This window comes from Rhamphochromis sp. 'chilingali' (assembly GCF_963969265.1).
Source record: "Rhamphochromis sp. 'chilingali' genome assembly, chromosome: 2".
In the NCBI taxonomy this organism is placed as follows: domain Eukaryota; kingdom Metazoa; phylum Chordata; class Actinopteri; order Cichliformes; family Cichlidae; genus Rhamphochromis; species Rhamphochromis sp. 'chilingali'.
This window is the reverse complement of record NC_137930.1, coordinates 15814752-15834918: the sequence shown is the minus strand read 5'-3', so window position 1 is coordinate 15834918 and position 20167 is coordinate 15814752. Positions and strand designations below refer to the sequence as shown.

The following is a 20167-nucleotide window of genomic DNA, read 5'->3' as shown; positions in this document are numbered from 1 at the left end:
GGCTGCTAGTAAAGTACTTAAAAACAGTGCGCTACACTGTTTTGTCACTCAACCAAAATTAAAGTATGGTTCCTTAGAAGCAAAATATAATGATTCAAGACTTTCATATTTTTGTCATCATAGATAATTCTGTAGTTGTTATAACTGTATTCTAATATACACTTACGGTCACACTCACCCTCTCCATTTTCTTGACCATAAAGTAAAACTGAGGGATTGACAGCCATGGTTACTCGCCCAGCAAAAACACGCCTCTTACCCTCATTTTCATAAGTGTAAATTGTGGAACATACTAAAGTTTACTGAATACTTTACCTCCCTGTTACTATCTGCAGACAAAGAATGTCTGCAACTGCCCTGACCTTACAGGAACTAAACGATGTTACAAGTTCAACCTGCAGTTCATGGTTTCTCACCAAATCTACAGAAGAGCATCTTCTTGATGCATTCTCAATCATCCAGGTAAGTAAATCTCCAAAAGTTGAATCTGTTCATCTGGACGTAGCGTTTTGTGGGAGAAATGTTTCGTCACTCATCCAAGTGACTTCTTCAGTCTCAGCTGACTGCAGGTTTCCCCAATCTTATAAACAGTACATTTGCATAATGACTGAAACCAGCCCAGTGAAGGAACAATGGGCTGGGAGGTCAGTTCCTTAATCATAATTATGCAAATTCTCATGACCATTGATCAACAACCACTGATCAAAGACCACGAGTACCATTCACAGAGAGTTTGGGAATGGCTACAGAAGAGCAGTTGCAGTGTTTCAATTGTAGAACTGTACTTGACCAAGAACACAAAAAACAAAAACTGAATTTTTAGCTATTTATTGACAGTAGCAAAGGTTTATTCCAGATATGGTGTTTTTAGGGAGGCCACAGATTCAGGGGGTCAGTAACATGGAGGAAACAGAAGGACAACGTGAGCCTTTAACACCACATTTTTACAAACACTCTCTCACTCTGACCACACAGCACAAGCATTAAGGAAGTCTGGTGGCAAAGAGGAGGTGGAATGAGTACTAAAATACCTTTCACGGAAATACTGCTACTCGAGATTTAATACAGAGTACTATTCTAAAAAAAAGTTACTCAAAAATAATTCACTTAAGAGTATGCAAGTACTTTCAGGTGTTGCACATGTTACAGAATGCTCACAAGCCAAAAAGAATTTGACGTGTTTTTCCATCTTGTCAGGTACTTTAACTGTTACATTTTCCACCCCTTGAAAAAGGACATTACAACATCTTGTGCCCCACATGGTCCTGTCAAGTTTCAACACTCTGGAGTCCCAGCCCCTCTAGTTGGCCTCATCTTTGGATGCTTCATCGAAATTCTCCACCAGATCTGAAACAAAAGATTAGACATTAAATTGATTGATTGGGGAAGAAAGTAAATGCGTATCCCATTTGCACAAGTGACTCAAAGGTGCTGGAGAACAATTCAGGAAGTGTGTGTTTATGTGAAACAGGATACTTGGTGTAATGCAATTCTTTGCTCATCTCTCCCACTCCTACACACAGACGGCAATGTGCTCGACATATGAGGCCCTTATAACTACTGAAAGCAGCTGTAAAAATGACAGCAAAGGGCATCAAAAAGTTGGCTCCAATTACCCCGTGAAATGTGAGAAACCCACCTATCCAACTCAAAGCTCAGAGGGTCGGGGGTTCAAATGGAAACAATTCAAAAGGTCTGAGCAAACATGTTCCTTCAGTGAGAGAACAAAAAGAAATCCTTAACTCCAAAAACAATGTGATGGCAATGGATGTTAACCCCTGAGCCATCGGGCTTCAACTGCTGAGTACATATGTAATCGTTTGTTACGTTAGTGAGAGAAAAAAAAAAAAGAGCTGAGATTATTGTAATGGCAACCTCATGTGCTCGGTCCATTTTCTTCACAAAGAAAAGCAAACTGAATCTTACAATCCTATAAACAAAGAACATGAGATTCAAACAAAACCCAGCACTGCACCATTGTCAAAAGTAACTGATGAGTCCCCTTCACATGACCCCTTTTTATGAGCCAGAAAGAAAAGCAAACCCACCATGATTTTTTTCTTTTTTTAGCTAACAGAAAAAAGAAGAAAAATCCCGCAGCAATAAATGACAAGTGTAAAGCAGGATTTCCAAACAGAACCGCAAAAAAATCTGTAATGTGAGGCAAACAGATTTTTCTCGAGAAATGTCGGGATGGTCTTTGATTCTGAGTGGTGGAGCAAACTGCTCAGACACTTGGATTCAACATATGAAAATTGCTCACCTGGAACATCATCTTCTTCTTCTACTGCAGCAATTGGCGCTTTTCCATCTGCAGCTGTAAGAAGAGAACAGATCTGTGAGAAGCCTTAGAGTAGCCACAAACTAAACCAAAGCCTTTTTCAGACACAGCTGGCTTCATCACTCCATCACACTGATGGCATTCTTCATGGCTTCACTGAGACTTTACCAGGACACGGACCAAACTATCCACCGTGCTAGTTCAATATGGTACAAGCAAAATATAACGCATGAGGCCGTGGGTTTTCTCTCTTGCAGATTACATTTTAAAAGTTACTTAAACAGAGCACTGCTGCTTCACAGCAAGAAGGTTCTAAATTTGAATCCACCATCTGGCCGGGGTTGTTCTATGTGGAGCTCTGTGTGTTCTCTCCAGGTACTCCGGCTTCCTCCCACAGTCCAAAGACATGAAATTATTTGGGTTAGATTATTGGATGAGTTTAATTTGCCCATAGGTGTGAATTTGAATGAGAACAGTTGTCCGTCTCTCCGTTAGCCCTGTGATAAGAGTATCAACCCGCCTAGGGTCTTCCCTTCCTCTCGCCCTATAACAGCTGGGATGGCCTCCAGCCCCCCCCCCGCGTAACCCTGATAAGGATAAGCGGAAGAGAATGGATGGATGAATTTAATTAGATGCAGTGAATCAATCCCACAGCTGTAACAGCTCATCAGTCTGAAATACACAATGTTGCATGTAGTTACCCTGATCTATCCTGTCTTCATGTTCTATGATATTACAAATAAATTAAATTACTGTTGTTGTGCAATATGTAAATATAAGGAAATCTCAATTGACTAATGGATGGATTGTGTTGCCGTCTGCTGCAGCAGGTTTTAAAAAAAAAAAAAAAAAAAAAAAAATCATACAGGACTTCTAGGAGCAGCTAGCAGCAACAAAAAAAGCTTCGCCTGCTGTGGAAACTCTGTCAAAACACAGATTAAAAACATTCACAGCTAGTCTTCTTATTCTGTTGTCACTGATGTGGTCTTCACTGCAGTCAGATTTTAGAACTATTGCATTTTCACTCTGCAACAGACCTGAAACTGCAGTACAAGCTGCAGGAGAGACGTGAACCTGTAATCTCAGATATGCATTCAGACTTTAGTTTGCTAAGTATTGTTGTATTTAATTTGATGGGAGGTATGTTTTATTTGGTATACTGGTGTCACCAGATGTAAGTGGTGGTGTTAAAAACTTTAAATTATTGTTCTGGGGTTAAAGTACAGTACCATCAGATCTAACCACACTGTATGATTGACAGCTTACAAGCAGTCAGACGTTGACGACTGACTCAGCGTCTGACTGCTAGTAAGGATTCTTCCTCTATTTCTTTGATTTACTGTAGGTTGGCTGACAGTTTCTATGCATTAGAAACGTTGACTCTTACAAAAAATAGCTGTGCAAGCAGACATGAAGCTGATACCATAAAATGTGTCAGATTAACAGAAACAAGTGGATATCTGAAAACCGCTAAAAGTCTGACTAAACATGCTCAGAGTATAAAGTGTGGTCAACCACACGCTACATTATAACTTGAGGCTACCGACCTTGCTTGGGCAGAGCCTCGGCGAGTCTCCTGAGGCTCGTCAAGCTGTCTGCTCCCAGCTGGTTCAAGATGCCTGGCAGCATCTCAGTCAGCTGTTTGGTCTCAGCGTGGCCGGTGATGGTGAAGGTGTTGGCTGCGAGGGAGGCCTGCACTTTGGGATTGTTGAAATGGATGACTGTTCCTTGATTTGTAAACATGTTGACCTGGAACCGATCAAAACAGATTTCCCATTCTTAGTGATAAAAATGACAATCTGTACTGGTGCATGTAAGAAAAATCACAAGCAAAGGAATAACTCAAGAGTGATTTATGCCCCACCTCCTCAATGCCGGAGATGTTGTTCACACCGAGTTTCTTTAAGGAGAACTGTAGCTTCTTGTCATCTGCGGTTGCTGTTCTGTGGACCACCTTCTTCTTTCTGCGAGCTGTTCCCTGAATGTGGGCATTCGCACAAACATGTTTCTTAGTCAACATAACCTGAGTGATGTTTTATGCTCAAATGAGGGAGGATGTTTTTATTCTATTTATATACTGTACGCAACGCTGCCTAAAATTACTGCTGCCATGCAACAAAACTATAGATCAAACTGTTGGTTGTCATAGAAACTAACTATAGAAAATTCAGCTGCTTGAGCTCAGGTTTCATGTCCCTAGATTCACATTTAAAGGGAAAAAAAGACAGCAGCAGATTTACACTCAGAAAATGCTTTGCAATAAAAAATCTACCCATTTTCATGTAATGCCAGATTCACTTTGCGTGCATTACCTTTCCACCGATGCGGACTTGTGCTTGTAACTTTGCAAGTTTTTCTTGATTCATTATTGCTTCTTTCATCTGAAAGGCAGGAAAGTTGCATATTATTATGTCAGTATGTAAATGTAATTATCTGAAAACTAAGTAAGCAAAACAAGTTAATCCACCCCAAAGGAGGCACCAAAATAAAGTGCAACATGCAGATAAGAAAGCAGCACCCTGAGTCAGCAGTGCAGTTAAAATGACACCTTTATACTCATCTACACCAGTAAAAAGATTAATAATGGTTTGCCCCATTATTAAGGCAGAGCGTTATCTGGCTGGACACCGACTTGAAACATTTTTGTCTTAACATTTGACCAGATTTAATAAAAGCCAGCTGGCAAAATACAGTCACTTCCCAGTCTGCTGTTTAGAAATTAACTCTAGCTAGTGCAGTCACTGACTGGCTCACACAGACTGTATTTTTGGTCCTTCCATGTGTTGATCAGAGGCCGTCTTACCTACATGACAAAAGCTAACCAAGCACTTACAACAGGGGTGTGGAACTCCAGGCCTTGAGGGCCGGTGTCCTGGAGGTTTTAGATGCGTCCATGATCCAAAACAGCTGATCTAAACGGCCAAATTACCTCCTCAACATGTCTTAAGGTTCTACACAGGCCTGGTAATGAACTAATTCAGGTGTGTTGACCCAGAGTGATATATAAAACCTCCAGGACAGCGAGGCCTGGAGTTTGACAACCCTGACTTACAAACTCCTGTGTATGTGACCACGTGAATTACAGGAGGTCAAACACACACACAGTGGTGTTATTCTAAATAATCTACAAAACAAAATATTTGGTTTGTATTTGTTCTTATTTTTCATTTAATAAGGCCACTCTGGCATTTCCAGCTATTTTCTCTGTTTTGTTTGTTTTTTGTATGCCTTTGTAAACTTAAATGTTTAATAAACCGAGCTGCGTACACGCATCCATTTGTGTTTAAAAAGCACAAATTTGCGTATTAAGAAACTGTCATATTAAATACGGGTTCTGTTGATTACGTTCACACCTGCTGATGGCCTCTAATTAACCACGTGACCATAACTTCGTTTTTTTCCCCCCCACTATACAATTTGGCTAATGACTCACAAAAAAAAAAAAAAAAAAACATACTGTGCCGCGAAAATTCACAACAACAATGCTGGGCAAGATATCCCTGTGAGGAAATTAGATGAAAACAAACAAACAAAAGTAAGGCGGGTGTGGCTGTGGTAATGGGCGGTAAAATAAGATATTAAAAACAGCAAGCAGACATTTTAAAAAGCCAGAAAGGAGCCGTGAGCGTCACAGCAAGCGCTGCTCGCTTCACAGGTTAATTAGCAAACGCCTTTTCCCTGTAGTGTGAACTACCGAAGGTAGACCAATATTAAGTTATTGTTGCTCAAATAAATTGAGGCGAAAGCACCACCGCTAACAGCAGGTCTGGTTTAGCTGATGAACACTGAACCGAAATGAGGTGTGGTTTAGCTTTTGTGCCAGAACTTGCAGGCTAACTTCTGCTAGCTTCTAAGCTAACTGGGGAAATTATCGGCCTGTCAGTCACAGCCTCTCACAACCCCGTCAGTACGGTTAGCTTCACACCGCGGCAGATTTCAGCCATCTAGTCAGAAAAGGCTTTCGTTTACCTCTTGCCGTCAGATCAGTGGAAAAAAGAGGAGAGAAGAAGTTATTTAAAGCTCCTGACTGACCTGTAAACTAACAGCAAACACATGCGGGGAGCAAGATGGAAGCGAGAGAGGAGGGAGGAAGTGACGTAGTAGAAGAAGAGCGAACTAGCGCGAGTTGGGTTTCCTGCCCTGAGGTTTGCTTTCCAGGCAACACTTTCGAGATTCTTGCAGATTGCCAACCATGCCTGAAAGTTCTTTATTAGGGTAAATTTAGGGATTTGTTATTTATGAGAGTTTAAGGCCTAAAGCCTCTTAGACAATACAGAATCATTTTGTAACTACACAGGCTATTTTATGCCATAGAAAAGTGGGATAATTTTGATATAATTCCAGGTTTGCAACAAACAAGTCTTCTGGAATAAGGTCCTTTAAAGAGATGCAGCCACACAACACAACATATCAGCACAAACACATTATACAAACTGTCGAGCATGATGGTGGAGGGGTGACTATTTGTTTTTGGGGTTTTTTCCAACTACAGGGCTTGGGCACCTTGCAGCAAAGCACACCAGCAAATCTACAGCAGAATGGCTGAGAAAGAAAAGAATTAAGGTGTTGCTATGCTTGAGCCGAAGTCCAAACCCTAACCCAATTGAAATGCTTGTAGGAGGAACCTTAAGAGAGCTGTGCATAAATGAATGCCTGCAAACTTCAATGAACTGAAGCAACGCTGTAATGGAGAGGGGGGGCAAAATTCCTTCACAATGATTTGAAAGACAGAGTCATTCAGAAAGCAATTACTTCACGTTATTGCTGCTAAAGGTGGTTCTACAAGCTACTGAATAATAGGGTGTGCTTTTATGGGACTCTTTTTCACAGAGTCCCATGAAAACTTTGTTTCATTATCTGCATGTTTAAGAATGACTCTAATTTGAGAAAGATTGAGAGCTCCTTCTATCAACACACATGTCAGTTTTGCTTGCTCTTTCTGCTTATATCTTATTTTTATACCTGCGGATTATATGCAATTATATTTGGTGATCATCACACCATACTGTTTATTTATTGTTGGAAACTTTGGCTAGCTTTTGTTATGGATTTCCTGATGTCTGTCTCTATGCTAGATTACTAATGAATGAAAGTTTATTATTTATTCTGTCATCTCTTAAGTAGTTGCTATGGTAGTTGAACAACTGTATGCACTTGGATTGCAATGAAAATGAGATATCTCAAAGGGGTTTGTACTAATAGATACATTTTTAAACATGACCACAATGTGGCAATGCTTAAAACAAATGAATAGTCCGATTAGACTAACACTATCAGGTAACAAGCATGCCATCCCAACTCAGCTAACTGTGTGAAAGTAATCGGGACTGATTGCTGATTTATAGAGATAGACAGATTATTACACTCTTAAATCTAAACCGACAGTCAGCTTAAATCACCAATTTATTTACCAAGCACTCCAAGGATGTCTTTTAATTGTGCGATGATACACAAAGGCAGAAGCAGAATATGCAAACAGCACAAGGAAAGTCCCCAGCTAACCAGGCAGTTCAAACCCAGCACCTTCTTGCTTTGAGGTGACAGTGCTAACCACTGCACCCCAACCCTGAACAATGTGAAATGGGATAGCCTGTAAAGTGAGCTGATTGCTTGCTGAAGTATGTCTTATAATTAGGTTATTTTCTGTTTTCAGGTCTTTGTAATGAACCGAAAAAGATGAGGGATTATATCCAAATCCTACTTAGAGCCACAAGATTATAATTGGTTTGGGATTAGCTACAACCTCGAAGGTGAAATTCCTCAAAGTGGCTGATGTTTATAAAAGTAACCAAGCCTCAATAGATCTATTCTTAATTATTTAAGTTTAGTTTTTTAATGTTGCAAAAATTTTGGAAAAGTGGTGTATCCTATCCAGCTCATATTCACTTTAATGTATTATAATAGAATATGTGATATATCAGTCAGGCTTTAGAACACAGAAACTATTCAAACTATTTAGTCCTCAGGTTAACCACTGATGTCCTTTTAGCAGATGATAGGGAAAAGGGTGTAATTTTGATTCTTTAAGGCATAAATGCAGCCTTTGACATGGTAGATAAGTCATTCTGAATACCAGGTTGGCATTGAGGATACTGGAGTTAGTTGGTTTATAGAAACAAACTGCTGGCTCACCTTAGGACAACTATTCACCAGCAGCAGCTTACCTGTGGTGTCCCACAAAGTTAATTTCTAGGTCCCCCTCTACAGTGGGGCAAAAAAGTATTTAGTCAGCCACCGATTGTGCAAGTTCCCCCACTTAAAATGATGACAGACGTCAGTAATTTGCACCAGAGGTACACTTCGACTGTGAGAGACAGAATGTGAAAAAAAAATCCATGAATCCACATGGTAGGATTTGTAAAGAATTTATTCGTAAATTAGGGTGGAAAATAAGTATTTGGTCACCTCAAACATGGAAAATCTCTGGCTCTCACAGACCTGTAACGTCTTCTGTAAGAAGCTTTTCTGTCCCCCACTCGTTACCTGTATGAATGGCACCTGTTTGAACTCATCATCTGTATAAAAGACACCTGTCCACAGCCTCAAACAGTCAGACGCCAAACGCCGCCATGGCCAAGACCAAAGAGCTTTCGAAGGACACCAGGAAAAGTATTGTAGACCTGCACCAGACTGGGAAGAGTGAATCTACAATAGGCAAGCAGCTTGGTGTGAAAAAATCAACTGTGGGAGCAATCATCAGAAAATGGAAGACATACAAGACCACTGATAATCTCCCTCGATCTGGGGCTCCACGCAAGATCTCATCCCGTGGGGTCAAAATGATCATGAGAACGGTGAGCAAAGATCCCAGAACCACACGGGGGGACCTGGTGAATGACCTGCAGAGAGCTGGGACCAAAGTAACAAAGGTCACCATCAGTAACACACTACAACGGCAGGGAATCAAATCCCGCAGTGCCAGACGTGTTCCGCTGCTGAAGCCAGTGCATGTCCAGGCCCGTCTGAAGTTTGCCAGAGAGCACATGGATGATACAGCAGAGGATTGGGAGAATGTCATGTGGTCAGATGAAACCAAAGTAGAACTTTTTGGTATAAACTCAACTCGTCGTGTTTGGAGGAAGAAGAATACTGAGTTGCATCCCAAGAACACCATACCTACTGTGAAGCATGGGGGTGGAAACATCATGCTATGGGGCTGTTTTTCTGCCAAGGGGACAGGACGACTGATCCGTGTTAAGGACAGAATGAATGGGGCCATGTATCGTGAGATTTTGAGCCAAAACCTCCTTCCATCAGTGAGAACTTTGAAGATGAAACGAGGCTGGGTCTTCCAACATGACAATGATCCAAAACACACCGCCCGGGCAACAAAGGAGTGGCTCCGTAAGAAGCATTTGAAAGTCCTGGAGTGGCCTAGCCAGTCTCCAGACCTCAACCCCATAGAAAATCTGTGGCGGGAGTTGAAAGTCCGTGTTGCTCGGCGACAGCCCCAAAACATCACTGCTCTCGAGAAGATCTGCATGGAGGAATGGGCCAAAATACCAGCTACTGTGTGTGCAAACCTGGTAAAGACCTATAGTAAACGTTTGACCTCTGTTATTGCCAACAAAGGTTATGTTACAAAGTATTGAGTTGTATTTTTGTTATTGACCAAATACTTATTTTCCACCCTGATTTACGAATAAATTCTTTACAAATCCTACCATGTGGATTCATGGATTTTTTTTCACATTCTGTCTCTCACAGTTGAAGTGTACCTCTGGTGCAAATTACTGACCTCTGTCATCATTTTAAGTGGGGGAACTTGCACAATCGGTGGCTGACTAAATACTTTTTTGCCCCACTGTATGTATATGTTTCCACTGGGCAAATTAGACAAAGTCACAACATCTCTTTTCATTGCTGTACAGATGACAGCAGGTGAGTGAAAAGGGCTCGCTGATGTAAGCTGTTGGATGGCACAAATGTTTCTTAACTCAATTTATTTTAACAAAAACACTTAAAGCACATTTGAATGAGTCTCCAAGCTTCATAGCCAAAATGTTGACCCCCCATATGAACCCTTTCACAGTCCAACTGTGAAGCGTAAATCTAAGTCCTGTTTTTGCCAACATGAAGCCTTAGCTCTGCCCAATAAGACAAGGCTCACAGAATCGGTGACTTTATTAAAATCCCTTCCAAAAACACATTCCTAACGACTTTCTTATATGTTTTTCATGTGATGTTGTCTCTTTCAGTCTTCTCGATGTCTGTCATCCTTTACTTGTCTTGCTTGTCATTTCTGTTATTGCTTCATATGCATGGTATTCATTCATATTCACAAATGTCTGCATCGCATTCTATTAATGGTGCTTAGATTGTGTGCCAAAGCTAGTTACTCTTGCTTTCAAAAGAGAACAGTAAGTCAAAGCAAGTCAAGTCAATTGCAAGGAAATATTTATTTGTTTCTGTTATTGTTTCATGCTTATGGTATTCATTAATATTTGTTATTGTTCTTTGTATTTTGTTCTAGTTTCAGCTCAGTTTTATGTCTTTTTTGTTTGGTCTTAATTTGGGGGTTTCTCTTTGAATATATTTATGCTTTCTGTTATTACAAATAGCAAACACTCAAACCAATCAGTTAAAGTTACATATAGTGTGCCACTGGGGAATGTGTCCATATTCATCTAAACATATTCTGCGAAAACAAAGAATGAACAAATTACATTATACACCTGTTTTAAGCCAATTATCGTTATTATTATTATAATACTTCGCACCTTGTTTTGTTTTGTATATTTGTATATCTACTACACCGATCACTGTGTAGTGATCATATACCACTGACGTTTATCATGTATTCTTCAGATGAGTCTACATCTGGTCATTTGTCCTCGTGTAACCATATAAAGTAAAAAGCGTGATTTTGTAACAAGAGTCGCGCTGAAGTGGTCCCAGGACCCGAGAGGGACAGAAAGAGCGAGAGAAAAACCCCACAAACTTGGGAAATTATGCGAACTTCCCGAGACTGAAGAAATCACTTGGATGAGTGATTGAAGGTTTCTCCCACTGAGAACTACGTCCAGATGAACAGAATCAACTTTTTGAGATTTCCTTACCCGGATGATTGGGCATGCATCAAGACATACGCACTGTAACGCTTCCAAAGCCTCAGACGTTGAGATCGATATTTTCCCACTAAGTCTTACAAATGAAGGCACTTAGTCGACTAATTTTCACTAAGTCGACACATTTGGTTTGATGACTGATCAGGAGGGAAAGTCGAACGATTTTGTGTCAGGACTGCACGGAAAGTGTGCGCAAAACCAAAAACATCAGCATAAAATGTCCGCAGTTAATCTTAAAATATGGCAAATGGACTCGACTAAGTATTCTATCAGGTGTCCTCTCAGGGCAAAAACTCTCTCTTGAATTCAATTTATTGAGTGTTTTTATTTTTATTTTTTTAGCTTATTAATTATTTGTCTATGACGGCTCTTAGACATACATTCCGGGCAACACATCATTGCCCTTTTCTGCATGTGATACACATTAATCACATGCTCCACTCAGACGGAGCGTTTTGGTGACATTAGGAGTTTAAATCAGAGCAAGATCGAGGCAGGCAGGGTTGCCTTGAAACAGCTACTGAAAGTGCTTTCTTGGTTGAACTTAAAGACACTTTAGAGGTGCTTTACCACCCATGCATTTTATAATAATAATAATAATACTACTACTACTACTACTACTACTACTACTACTACTACTACTACTAATAATAATAATAAATTATTTATTTATTATTATTATTATTATTTTTTTTTTTTTTTAATGATAGTGGATGGTTGGATACGACCATTAATGAATCCACTCTTCCGTCTTGACTCTGTTGGGTCACTTACATTCCGAGTACATTACAGAAAAAAGAGGACTCATAAACTCATCACACAAATTAACAACTCGTAGCGTCAAAGGAGTCCAGGAACTTTGCTAATAAAACGTCACATCTGATGTCAAGTTTCAGGATTTCCAAATGTCGGTGACTCGTGAGTCATCATCTTCTGCGCATATGGTTTCAAAACTGGGGGATAAGCTATGAAAGACTAAAATGCAAAGAGTAAAATGTAATTATTTAATGAACACAAATTCCTCTTCAGTTCATTGAAACTGATTGTGTTTGCTTGTTTGTTTTGAATTCTCTTATACGAAAGATTGGATGTTTCGAGTGTTACCTTATCATTCTTGATGAGAACAGAAATATGATCGTTACAGACCGATAATTGGTTATTAATGTAGGTAAACTGGGCATACATTTAAAACCTATAATCGTTTTAGAAGCATCAGTCTTAGCTGTTGCAGTAATTCCTCTCATAGGCCTATTTTGCACCGATAAATAGCACAGATGAATTTATTTGAAATCTCTAATTTTAAAAAGTTCATTTAATCATAGCGAACTTTATCTGTTGGTACAATAACAGTACACATCATTTCAAAGAGGAAAGTGGCAAAAGTGGTAAGCAGGACCACGATCACTGGCGTAAGCAGAGATATCAGAAATACAGTTTGATCCATCCATGACAGTAAATCATTATAAATAATGAATAATCTAAACGGGCTGGTTGGAACCTAAAGCTTTATGCGAGGATGCTAAACTGTTCAAAAATGTTGTTTCCCATATTTAAAAAATGCCACACGCCATATTTCTGTCTGTCTGCACAGTTAAAGGAGCTTGAATCCTTGGAGGAGGTAGACGGGTAGTGTTTTGTTAATTGTGAAACAAGTTCACCACTAGATGGCGTTAGACAAATGGGAACGTCTAAAAGGTTCGAGAGGTCCTACACAGGACCTAAGCATCTGTCAGACTTAATGAAGCACACGTTTATACCCCAAGTGGAAATTGCATTTAAAAGTCAGCTGCCTTTATTAAAACCTGAGTGATGACTTCCTTTTTTTAATTTAGAAAAATATTTAAAAATCAAATTAAATTAACTAAATAATTTAAAAGGCTGTTTTGTTAAATGTGCGTGCTTTGTTTTTAGTTATTTGTCACGTCTGCTGTTGTTTCCTATAAAAATGGGTAAGTGTGGCAGGGTGACAACTTGTAAACTGTCACATATGGCGGTAAAGTCGGGTAAAACACAGTCCTTCGATATTCATATTTTAATAAGCCAGACATATTCATCTTGACTTGGTTTACTGCAGCTCCCCCGAAGTAAGAAACAAATAATATAAACTAAACTATATGCTGGTAGAGTCAAACTGTATCTGCAAGGAGAACAATTAGGTTGGAAGTATAATATATATTACTGTGGGTTTTAATTGGCTTACACAAATTCTGCAGCTTCTGAAAATTTTAACTTTATTGACACCATTTTTATCACGTGTTTATACTGCTTCCTAAAACGCAGGCCGATTGATAATTTTGATCTAATAAAGAGTATAAAAAATAAATACATTAAAATAAATTTTGATTAAAAAAAACACCTAATTGCCGCAATTCAGTGAAAATGTTGAAAATTCCAAATAATGTCCAAACACAGGCACAGATACACGTACACACACAGTGCAACGTGCTCCAGACGCACGGCACGGCCTTCTTTCTGTGCCTTGCATATGCGTGACCCGTGACTGATTCGAGTTAACAGCTGACTCTTTTCCATTGCAAATGGCTCGCGGATAATCTAGATAACTACCGGATCACGCAAACCGAGCTGCCTGAGTATGGTGCAGCAGACTCTGACAAAGGCTGTCTGATAAGAAATGTAAATATCGTGGGTGGGGGGCGTGTATTTCACGCCTTTATGATTTTATATATACATCGCTGCGTAGTTTGTTTGGAAATTAAAAATCCAGATGTTGCCTCCAATAATTTATGTCATTCGGTAACTTAACAAAGTTCAACAAAGAAAAAAAAAAATGCTTGTCAAAATATCCTCTCGGATCCTTCAACGACCACACCACCGATTAGACTTTTCTAAAGATTTTTTAAAAAAATGTTGAAAACATTGCGTGGAATAAAAGCTTTAGATTAGTTATGTGTGGAGTGTAGGCCACCGTGAATGGCCACTAAAAAGGATGCAGGCCACACCAAACTTTTTTTTTCCATAAAAACACTCATAGCTCATTTTCAGTCCCTTTTTTGTGATTGAATTTGTTCCTCTCTTTTCATTCGCCGTGCTGACGTTTCCTCGCCATGTGATCAGAGCAGTAGTATAAATACCGCGAGAAGGTCCGCCCCTTGTTTGATTCAGGTTTGGCCCTTTTGCAGGTTTCACAGCACAGTTTCTCAGCCTGCCATCGACGGGGGTCGCTCCTCATAGTTGTTGATTTTTTTTTTTGGAAAAAGGAAACAGCCTGTAAACATATGGAAATAGCGACAAAACGGAGGGACAATTCTCACCGGTGGCGAAGCGTGCTCCTCTCATCTCCCCCTCCTCATACGAGTTGCTGAAGAGGGAGGAAAGGGACAGCTTGTGCATCTCACGGTCTTCCTCATCTGGCGTCGGAGGGGCACGGCCGTGCGTGAGCCATGACTCTGAGCTCAGAGATGTCGGATGCCTCCATCCTTTCGGAAGAGACCGACATAGACGTGGTCGGAGAAGGCGAGGATGGAGACAGCCAGACGCGCTCCTACGTGGATGAAGTAGCGCAGATGCACGACGGTATCCTCCTGGCCGGCTCTCCACCTCCGTGCCTGGACAGCTCCACCTCTTCAAGGGATACCTACAAGCCGGCGGGCAAGAACACCCTGGTGAAGCCACCTTACTCCTACATCGCCTTAATCACCATGGCCATTCTTCAGAGTCCCAAAAAGAGGCTCACTCTCAGCGAGATCTGCGACTTCATCAGCAACCGCTTCCCGTACTACAGGGAGAAGTTCCCGGCCTGGCAGAACTCCATCAGGCACAACCTATCCCTCAATGACTGCTTCGTTAAGATACCGAGGGAGCCCGGGAACCCAGGGAAAGGCAACTACTGGACTTTGGACCCGGAGTCGGCTGATATGTTTGACAACGGAAGCTTTCTGAGGCGGAGGAAACGCTTCAAGCGGCAGCAGACTCAAGACCTGCTGCGCGAGCACAACACTTTTCTGCCCGCGGCCGCTGCCTATGGCTACGGACCGTACGGCTGCGGGGGATACGGCATCCAGCTCCAGTCCTACCACGCACACTCTGCGCTTTTTGCTTTCCAGCAGCAGCAGCAGCAGCAGCACCCGAGGCATTCACACTCACACTCGGGGACCATTATCCCTGCACCGTCCCTGATGCCCACCAGCACTACCACGGACTTAACCAGAAGTAGATTTTATCCCCAGCTCAGCTCCAGTCTGGGCTCAGCCGGCGTGCAGGCAACATCACCGGTCCAGAAATCGAGCTCCCCGGTGCAGCGGTCCCCCTTCTCCATAGAGAGCATCATCGGAGGGTCTCTTAGCCCCTCCAGGACTTCTCCTGTCGTTGTCCCAGTCTTACCGTCCTCTCTGGGGCCTGCAGTGACCAGCCAGTCGCAGACCATACATCCTGGAGCTGTTTTACATCCGGTTGAAAACTTTCCGAGCAGAGTTGTCAGCGGCACTAGCGCCTGTTAAATGTCTTAACTCCAAACTTTTCAAGACACTTAAAAAAAGAGACAGCAACCTAAACAAAAACGCCCCTCTTTGAAGGTAGGATTATTTTTGTATGTTTGTTTTGCTAGCACGCAGCTGAATGATGGACATGCAGAACACTATTTGTGCCTATATATTCATGCTGTTCATGAAGATATATTTATGTTCATTATTTTTGTTTGTTTATTTCGGTGTGAATCAGACTTTCGACCACGAATTTAACTTTCCAGCCTTTTTTTTTTTCCCTACCATGAAGTGATTCGTTTTCAGTCACTGTATAAAGGCGTCTCAGGATAACGGACAGGTTACAAACGATCACGTGTCTGAAACAGGCTTATAATGTATTTGTGTCAAACACATCAATGTTTTCTATCAGCCAATCAAAGCGACCTTTTTTGAAGGTTTTGATTTGATGTTTGTATTAAAGAGAAACGCAGAGCAAAGTCATACATTTATAATAATATGCAGTGTTTATTTCAGTAATTAAACCTTGTACATTTTTGGCAAGTATTGTGTAATTCAAGTGTGATATTTTTACACAGTTTATTGTTTTGTTTTTTTCCAACAAGAATAAATTTCGTTTTGCAAAAAAAGAAGAAAAAAAGCAATTTGTTTGGAAATAAATTTATGAATTGATGTTGAGCTTTCTTGGCGGTTACTGTTGAAACAGACGTGTTGCTGATGTTGTTGTGTCTTTACACTGCGGATGTGTTAACTATAACTGTATGATCCAAATATAGTAACCACTGAATGGCTTTAAGAAACACACACAACTCTTTATAACACACACACACACATGTGCGTGCCAGTCAGATAATATTTACAAATGCATTAAATCTGACTGCACTCTAAAGTCATTGCTGTGCCCTTTGGAACATGCGCACACAGGGCCTGCGTGTCCATCTGACCTCTTTCACACTCATCCTCGTAATTACAGTGAGCGGACAGGAGTGTGTCGTAGGGGTGAGACAGGGGCTGTATTTCTGCCTGCTTCAGCTCAGCGATTATCCCGGTGCTGGTGTCGACAGGCGGCCTGGGCTCTTGAGCAAACACTACTCATCCAGAATTTCATTATCTGCTCGTATTAGACCCGAGAGAAAAATGAAATGTTGCTCCTGAAGTCAACAGCGCTCACGATGTTTCGGAGGTTAGAATCACCTTTAATCCACTCACCGTTTTCAGTGTTTGACAGTCTTAATGCAACTTTATTTGCCCCACACGCAAGAACCCACTAACACATGGATCCAAGCAGACTGTGTTGTTTTTAAATACACAGGTAATTTAATTTGACACTTGAAAGAAAAGAAGAAAAAGCCTTCCCAAGCACCTGCGCTGTCGTGATGCTGTGTCTGTCGGAGCTGTGCTTTTTAAAATTTTTATAAGCTTTCATAATGTTGCCTGTACTGTACAGCCCTGCTGCTTCCGTGACTGTAAGTGCGTTTGCCTCCCTTTATTCAAAGCAACGTGTGTGTGCGTGTGTGTAGTAGAATGGCTAAATTGGTGCAGCGCTTAGAGCCAGTTCACTAGGCCACGAGAGAACAGCTATTGCGTGATGATGTAACACGCAATGAGAGAAAAAGGTACACGCACGCGCTTACACTCTGGAGAGTGAGAGTGACTATAGCAGGGAAGGAGGTCAATTGTACTGTGTGGGCTTGTTTACAAATACAGGAGGTTAAACAGCGAAAATGAAGAGATGAGCATGATGTAAAACATTATAATAACGCATGTACTCGAGATTGTGTCTGCTGAGCAGTGGCTTGTAATTAAGGCCTAGCCTACAGGGTTTAAATAGCATCTGTCTATACGGCCTGTAATATATATATAATATCCGGGTATTCAAAGCAGATTTTTACACCAAATGTGTGTTTGAGTTTCCTTCTCATGGGTCTGCACGCCGTGTTTGACATTAGACATCTCTATTCTACAGGATTTTATTTGAATAATACTAAACTCACTACAGTTAAGCTGCTGTTCTTTTTTTAACATAGTTTCTCTGCACATTTGCTCTGCCGATTAACGTTAAGAGTTCTTCTTTTAGAGACTAAGAGTGAATCCAAACTATGCAACAGGGCTCCGTTATAATTTAGAAATTGCATTCATAGGAAGAATTTATCCTTGTATTCAGGGCACTATACTTGAAAAATGACACTGTTTTAATTACGATAATATTACAGATATACACACATATATATGGTAATATATACATGAGTATAATTTTGCCAGTTATGTCAAAAATACAGTGATTCTCAAGAGAAGCTGCTACATAAAGACGCCAGATGGTAATTTATCTATTTATCTAATAGTAAAGTGTGCACTGATTTTCCTGGTTAAGGTAGTTCATGAAAAATTAATATCTACGCGTTAAATTGAAAATTAAATTTTACGATGTTAAGCAGAATAATGATTATTTTTTTTAAAACACTAGAAACTTCTGTTGCTAACTCACTACTTTGGCTCCAGTGCCGCCATAATAATAAAAATGCCAAATAATATATAAAAGAAAGCGTAAGAGACTGATCAGAAAGTTTGCTGTCTATGTAAAATAAAATAAAAAGAAAAAAGAAAAGTAATTGACAGTGATACTCTTCGGGAGAAAAAGAATAGTTGAATCGCTTAAGAGAGAGAGAGAGAGAAACGTTTTCTAAAGCTTATTTTGTGGATCAAGTAGCCGAACTCAGAAATGATCTCAATGAATGTTTTGCGATGATCTGCAACAGCAGCACACAGTCCTGCAGTTGTGTTAAAGAAGGGTCTTTTCACGAAATGTCACGGATCATGTGGTCATCAGCCTCCGTGAGCATGACTGAAGCTCAGTTTAGCAGCCGATACTTGGGGGTCACAGGTCATGAGGAGAGGGGATAAAGCAAAAACACTCAGCCCATAAAAGACACTAAAACTTTGGGAACATGCGTAAAAGCCATTCAGCGCAGTGATAATAATCTATAATTCAAAGGAAGTAAGGACACTTAACGACTTCTGTTTAAGATGACCAATAAGTTGTTTCGCTCACTCTCAACCTCGACATTTCAGACAGCAGACTAAGCACACACACACACACACACACACACACACACACACACACACACACACACACACACACACACACACACACACACACACACACACACACACACACACACACAAGGGAGTGCAGCACAGCTACTCTGAAAGGTCATATCGAATGGATTTGAGGTGAAAACCTGATGTAAAATAGGATTCATAGTCAGTTGTATTGGGATAAAATGTGTTTTGCAACCGTACAAAATAAAACAGACACGACAGAACAGTTGGAAAGAGAAAAATATAAGCGTTTGATAATATTCAAGAGGCCTTTATTAATTATTATTAATTATCTAAACGGAATGTAAGAAGCATTTTGTCCTTTGATTAAAAATAATAACAAAGTTTATATCAAAAAATAAAAAAATAAGTTCAAACTGTATACATACATACATATATATATATATATATATATATATATATATATATATATATATATATATATATATATATATATATATATATATATATATATATATATATATGAGTCATGTTTTTCATGTTTTAATTTGTAAAATGTGAAATTATTTATATCCCATCTGCGTGAAGCCTTGCCAGAAGTCTTTTGTTGTCAATGAGGGAAAGAACGTTGTTAACGCGTGTATGTGTGTGTTTCCATATAGTAAAAATCACCTCTATCACTATTTTGTAATTATGTTTTTAAAAAAAAAAGTTTAAAAAAGACGTTGTTAACCTCTATAAGACAATATATTAGAAAGACTGTCTTCTACCAGTTTCTATTTATGTTAAATGCCAAAAAATAAAGAAAGAAATAAGGAAAATATGCTGATTAAAAGAATCATTAAAGATTCTGAATTAAAAGCACATAAAACATTTTTTTTTAAGTTTTTCAGATATTAAATTAAGTATTTACAAGATTTCATTAGATTTTTATTTAGCATCTGATATAAATGAAGGAAAATGAACAAACCATTTATTAGAAAATGTGGAAAAAGGACACACTTTGTGATCAAAATCACAGTAAATGTGAAAGTGTGAAACTCAATTTCGACTCTTGATCGTTAAATTATGTTTTCGAAATTCTAAGAACAACTTGCCTGAAGCTTGTGGTATCTGCAGATGTGAAGACAGATGTGTATAAAAAAAAAAACTAAGTAAAATACAAAAAAAAAATTTAAAAATAAGATTGCTTGGAAAAGTGGGGAGTTTAAGGAGCAATGTAAAAAAAAGTGAATACCTCCCAGGAGGTGCAGAATCTCTCCATCTGCTATTCAGTGTATGGCACAGTGGCTACACTTATCCACTCTCTCTAAAAGGAG

At 39.8% G+C, this 20167-nt stretch overlaps 2 protein-coding genes across 3 annotated transcripts; one reads left to right on the top strand and one right to left on the bottom strand.

Moving 5' to 3' along the window:
• Positions 1-812: 812 nt before the first annotated feature.
• On the bottom strand, positions 813-6403 carry btf3 (basic transcription factor 3). Of its 2 annotated transcripts, none has more exons than XM_080874467.1 (6): positions 6314-6403; positions 4594-4662; positions 4146-4259; positions 3829-4030; positions 2264-2317; positions 813-1347 (listed from the first exon to the last, which is right to left on the bottom strand). In XM_080874467.1, the coding sequence occupies exons 2-6, from the start codon at positions 4660-4662 to the stop codon at positions 1301-1303; spliced, it is 486 nt and encodes a 161-aa protein (XP_080730593.1). In that variant the 5' UTR covers positions 6314-6403; the 3' UTR covers positions 813-1300. The 2 variants fall into 2 exon arrangements, with proteins under 2 accessions (XP_080730593.1, XP_080730594.1); XM_080874468.1 differs by having other exon boundaries at positions 6251-6337.
• An 8045-nt stretch (positions 6404-14448) lies between these two features.
• Positions 14449-16433, top strand: foxd1 (forkhead box D1). Its single transcript, XM_080876132.1, has one exon. The coding sequence runs from the start codon at positions 14751-14753 to the stop codon at positions 15804-15806; it is 1056 nt and encodes a 351-aa protein (XP_080732258.1). The 5' UTR covers positions 14449-14750; the 3' UTR covers positions 15807-16433.
• The last annotated feature ends 3734 nt before the right edge of the window (positions 16434-20167 follow it).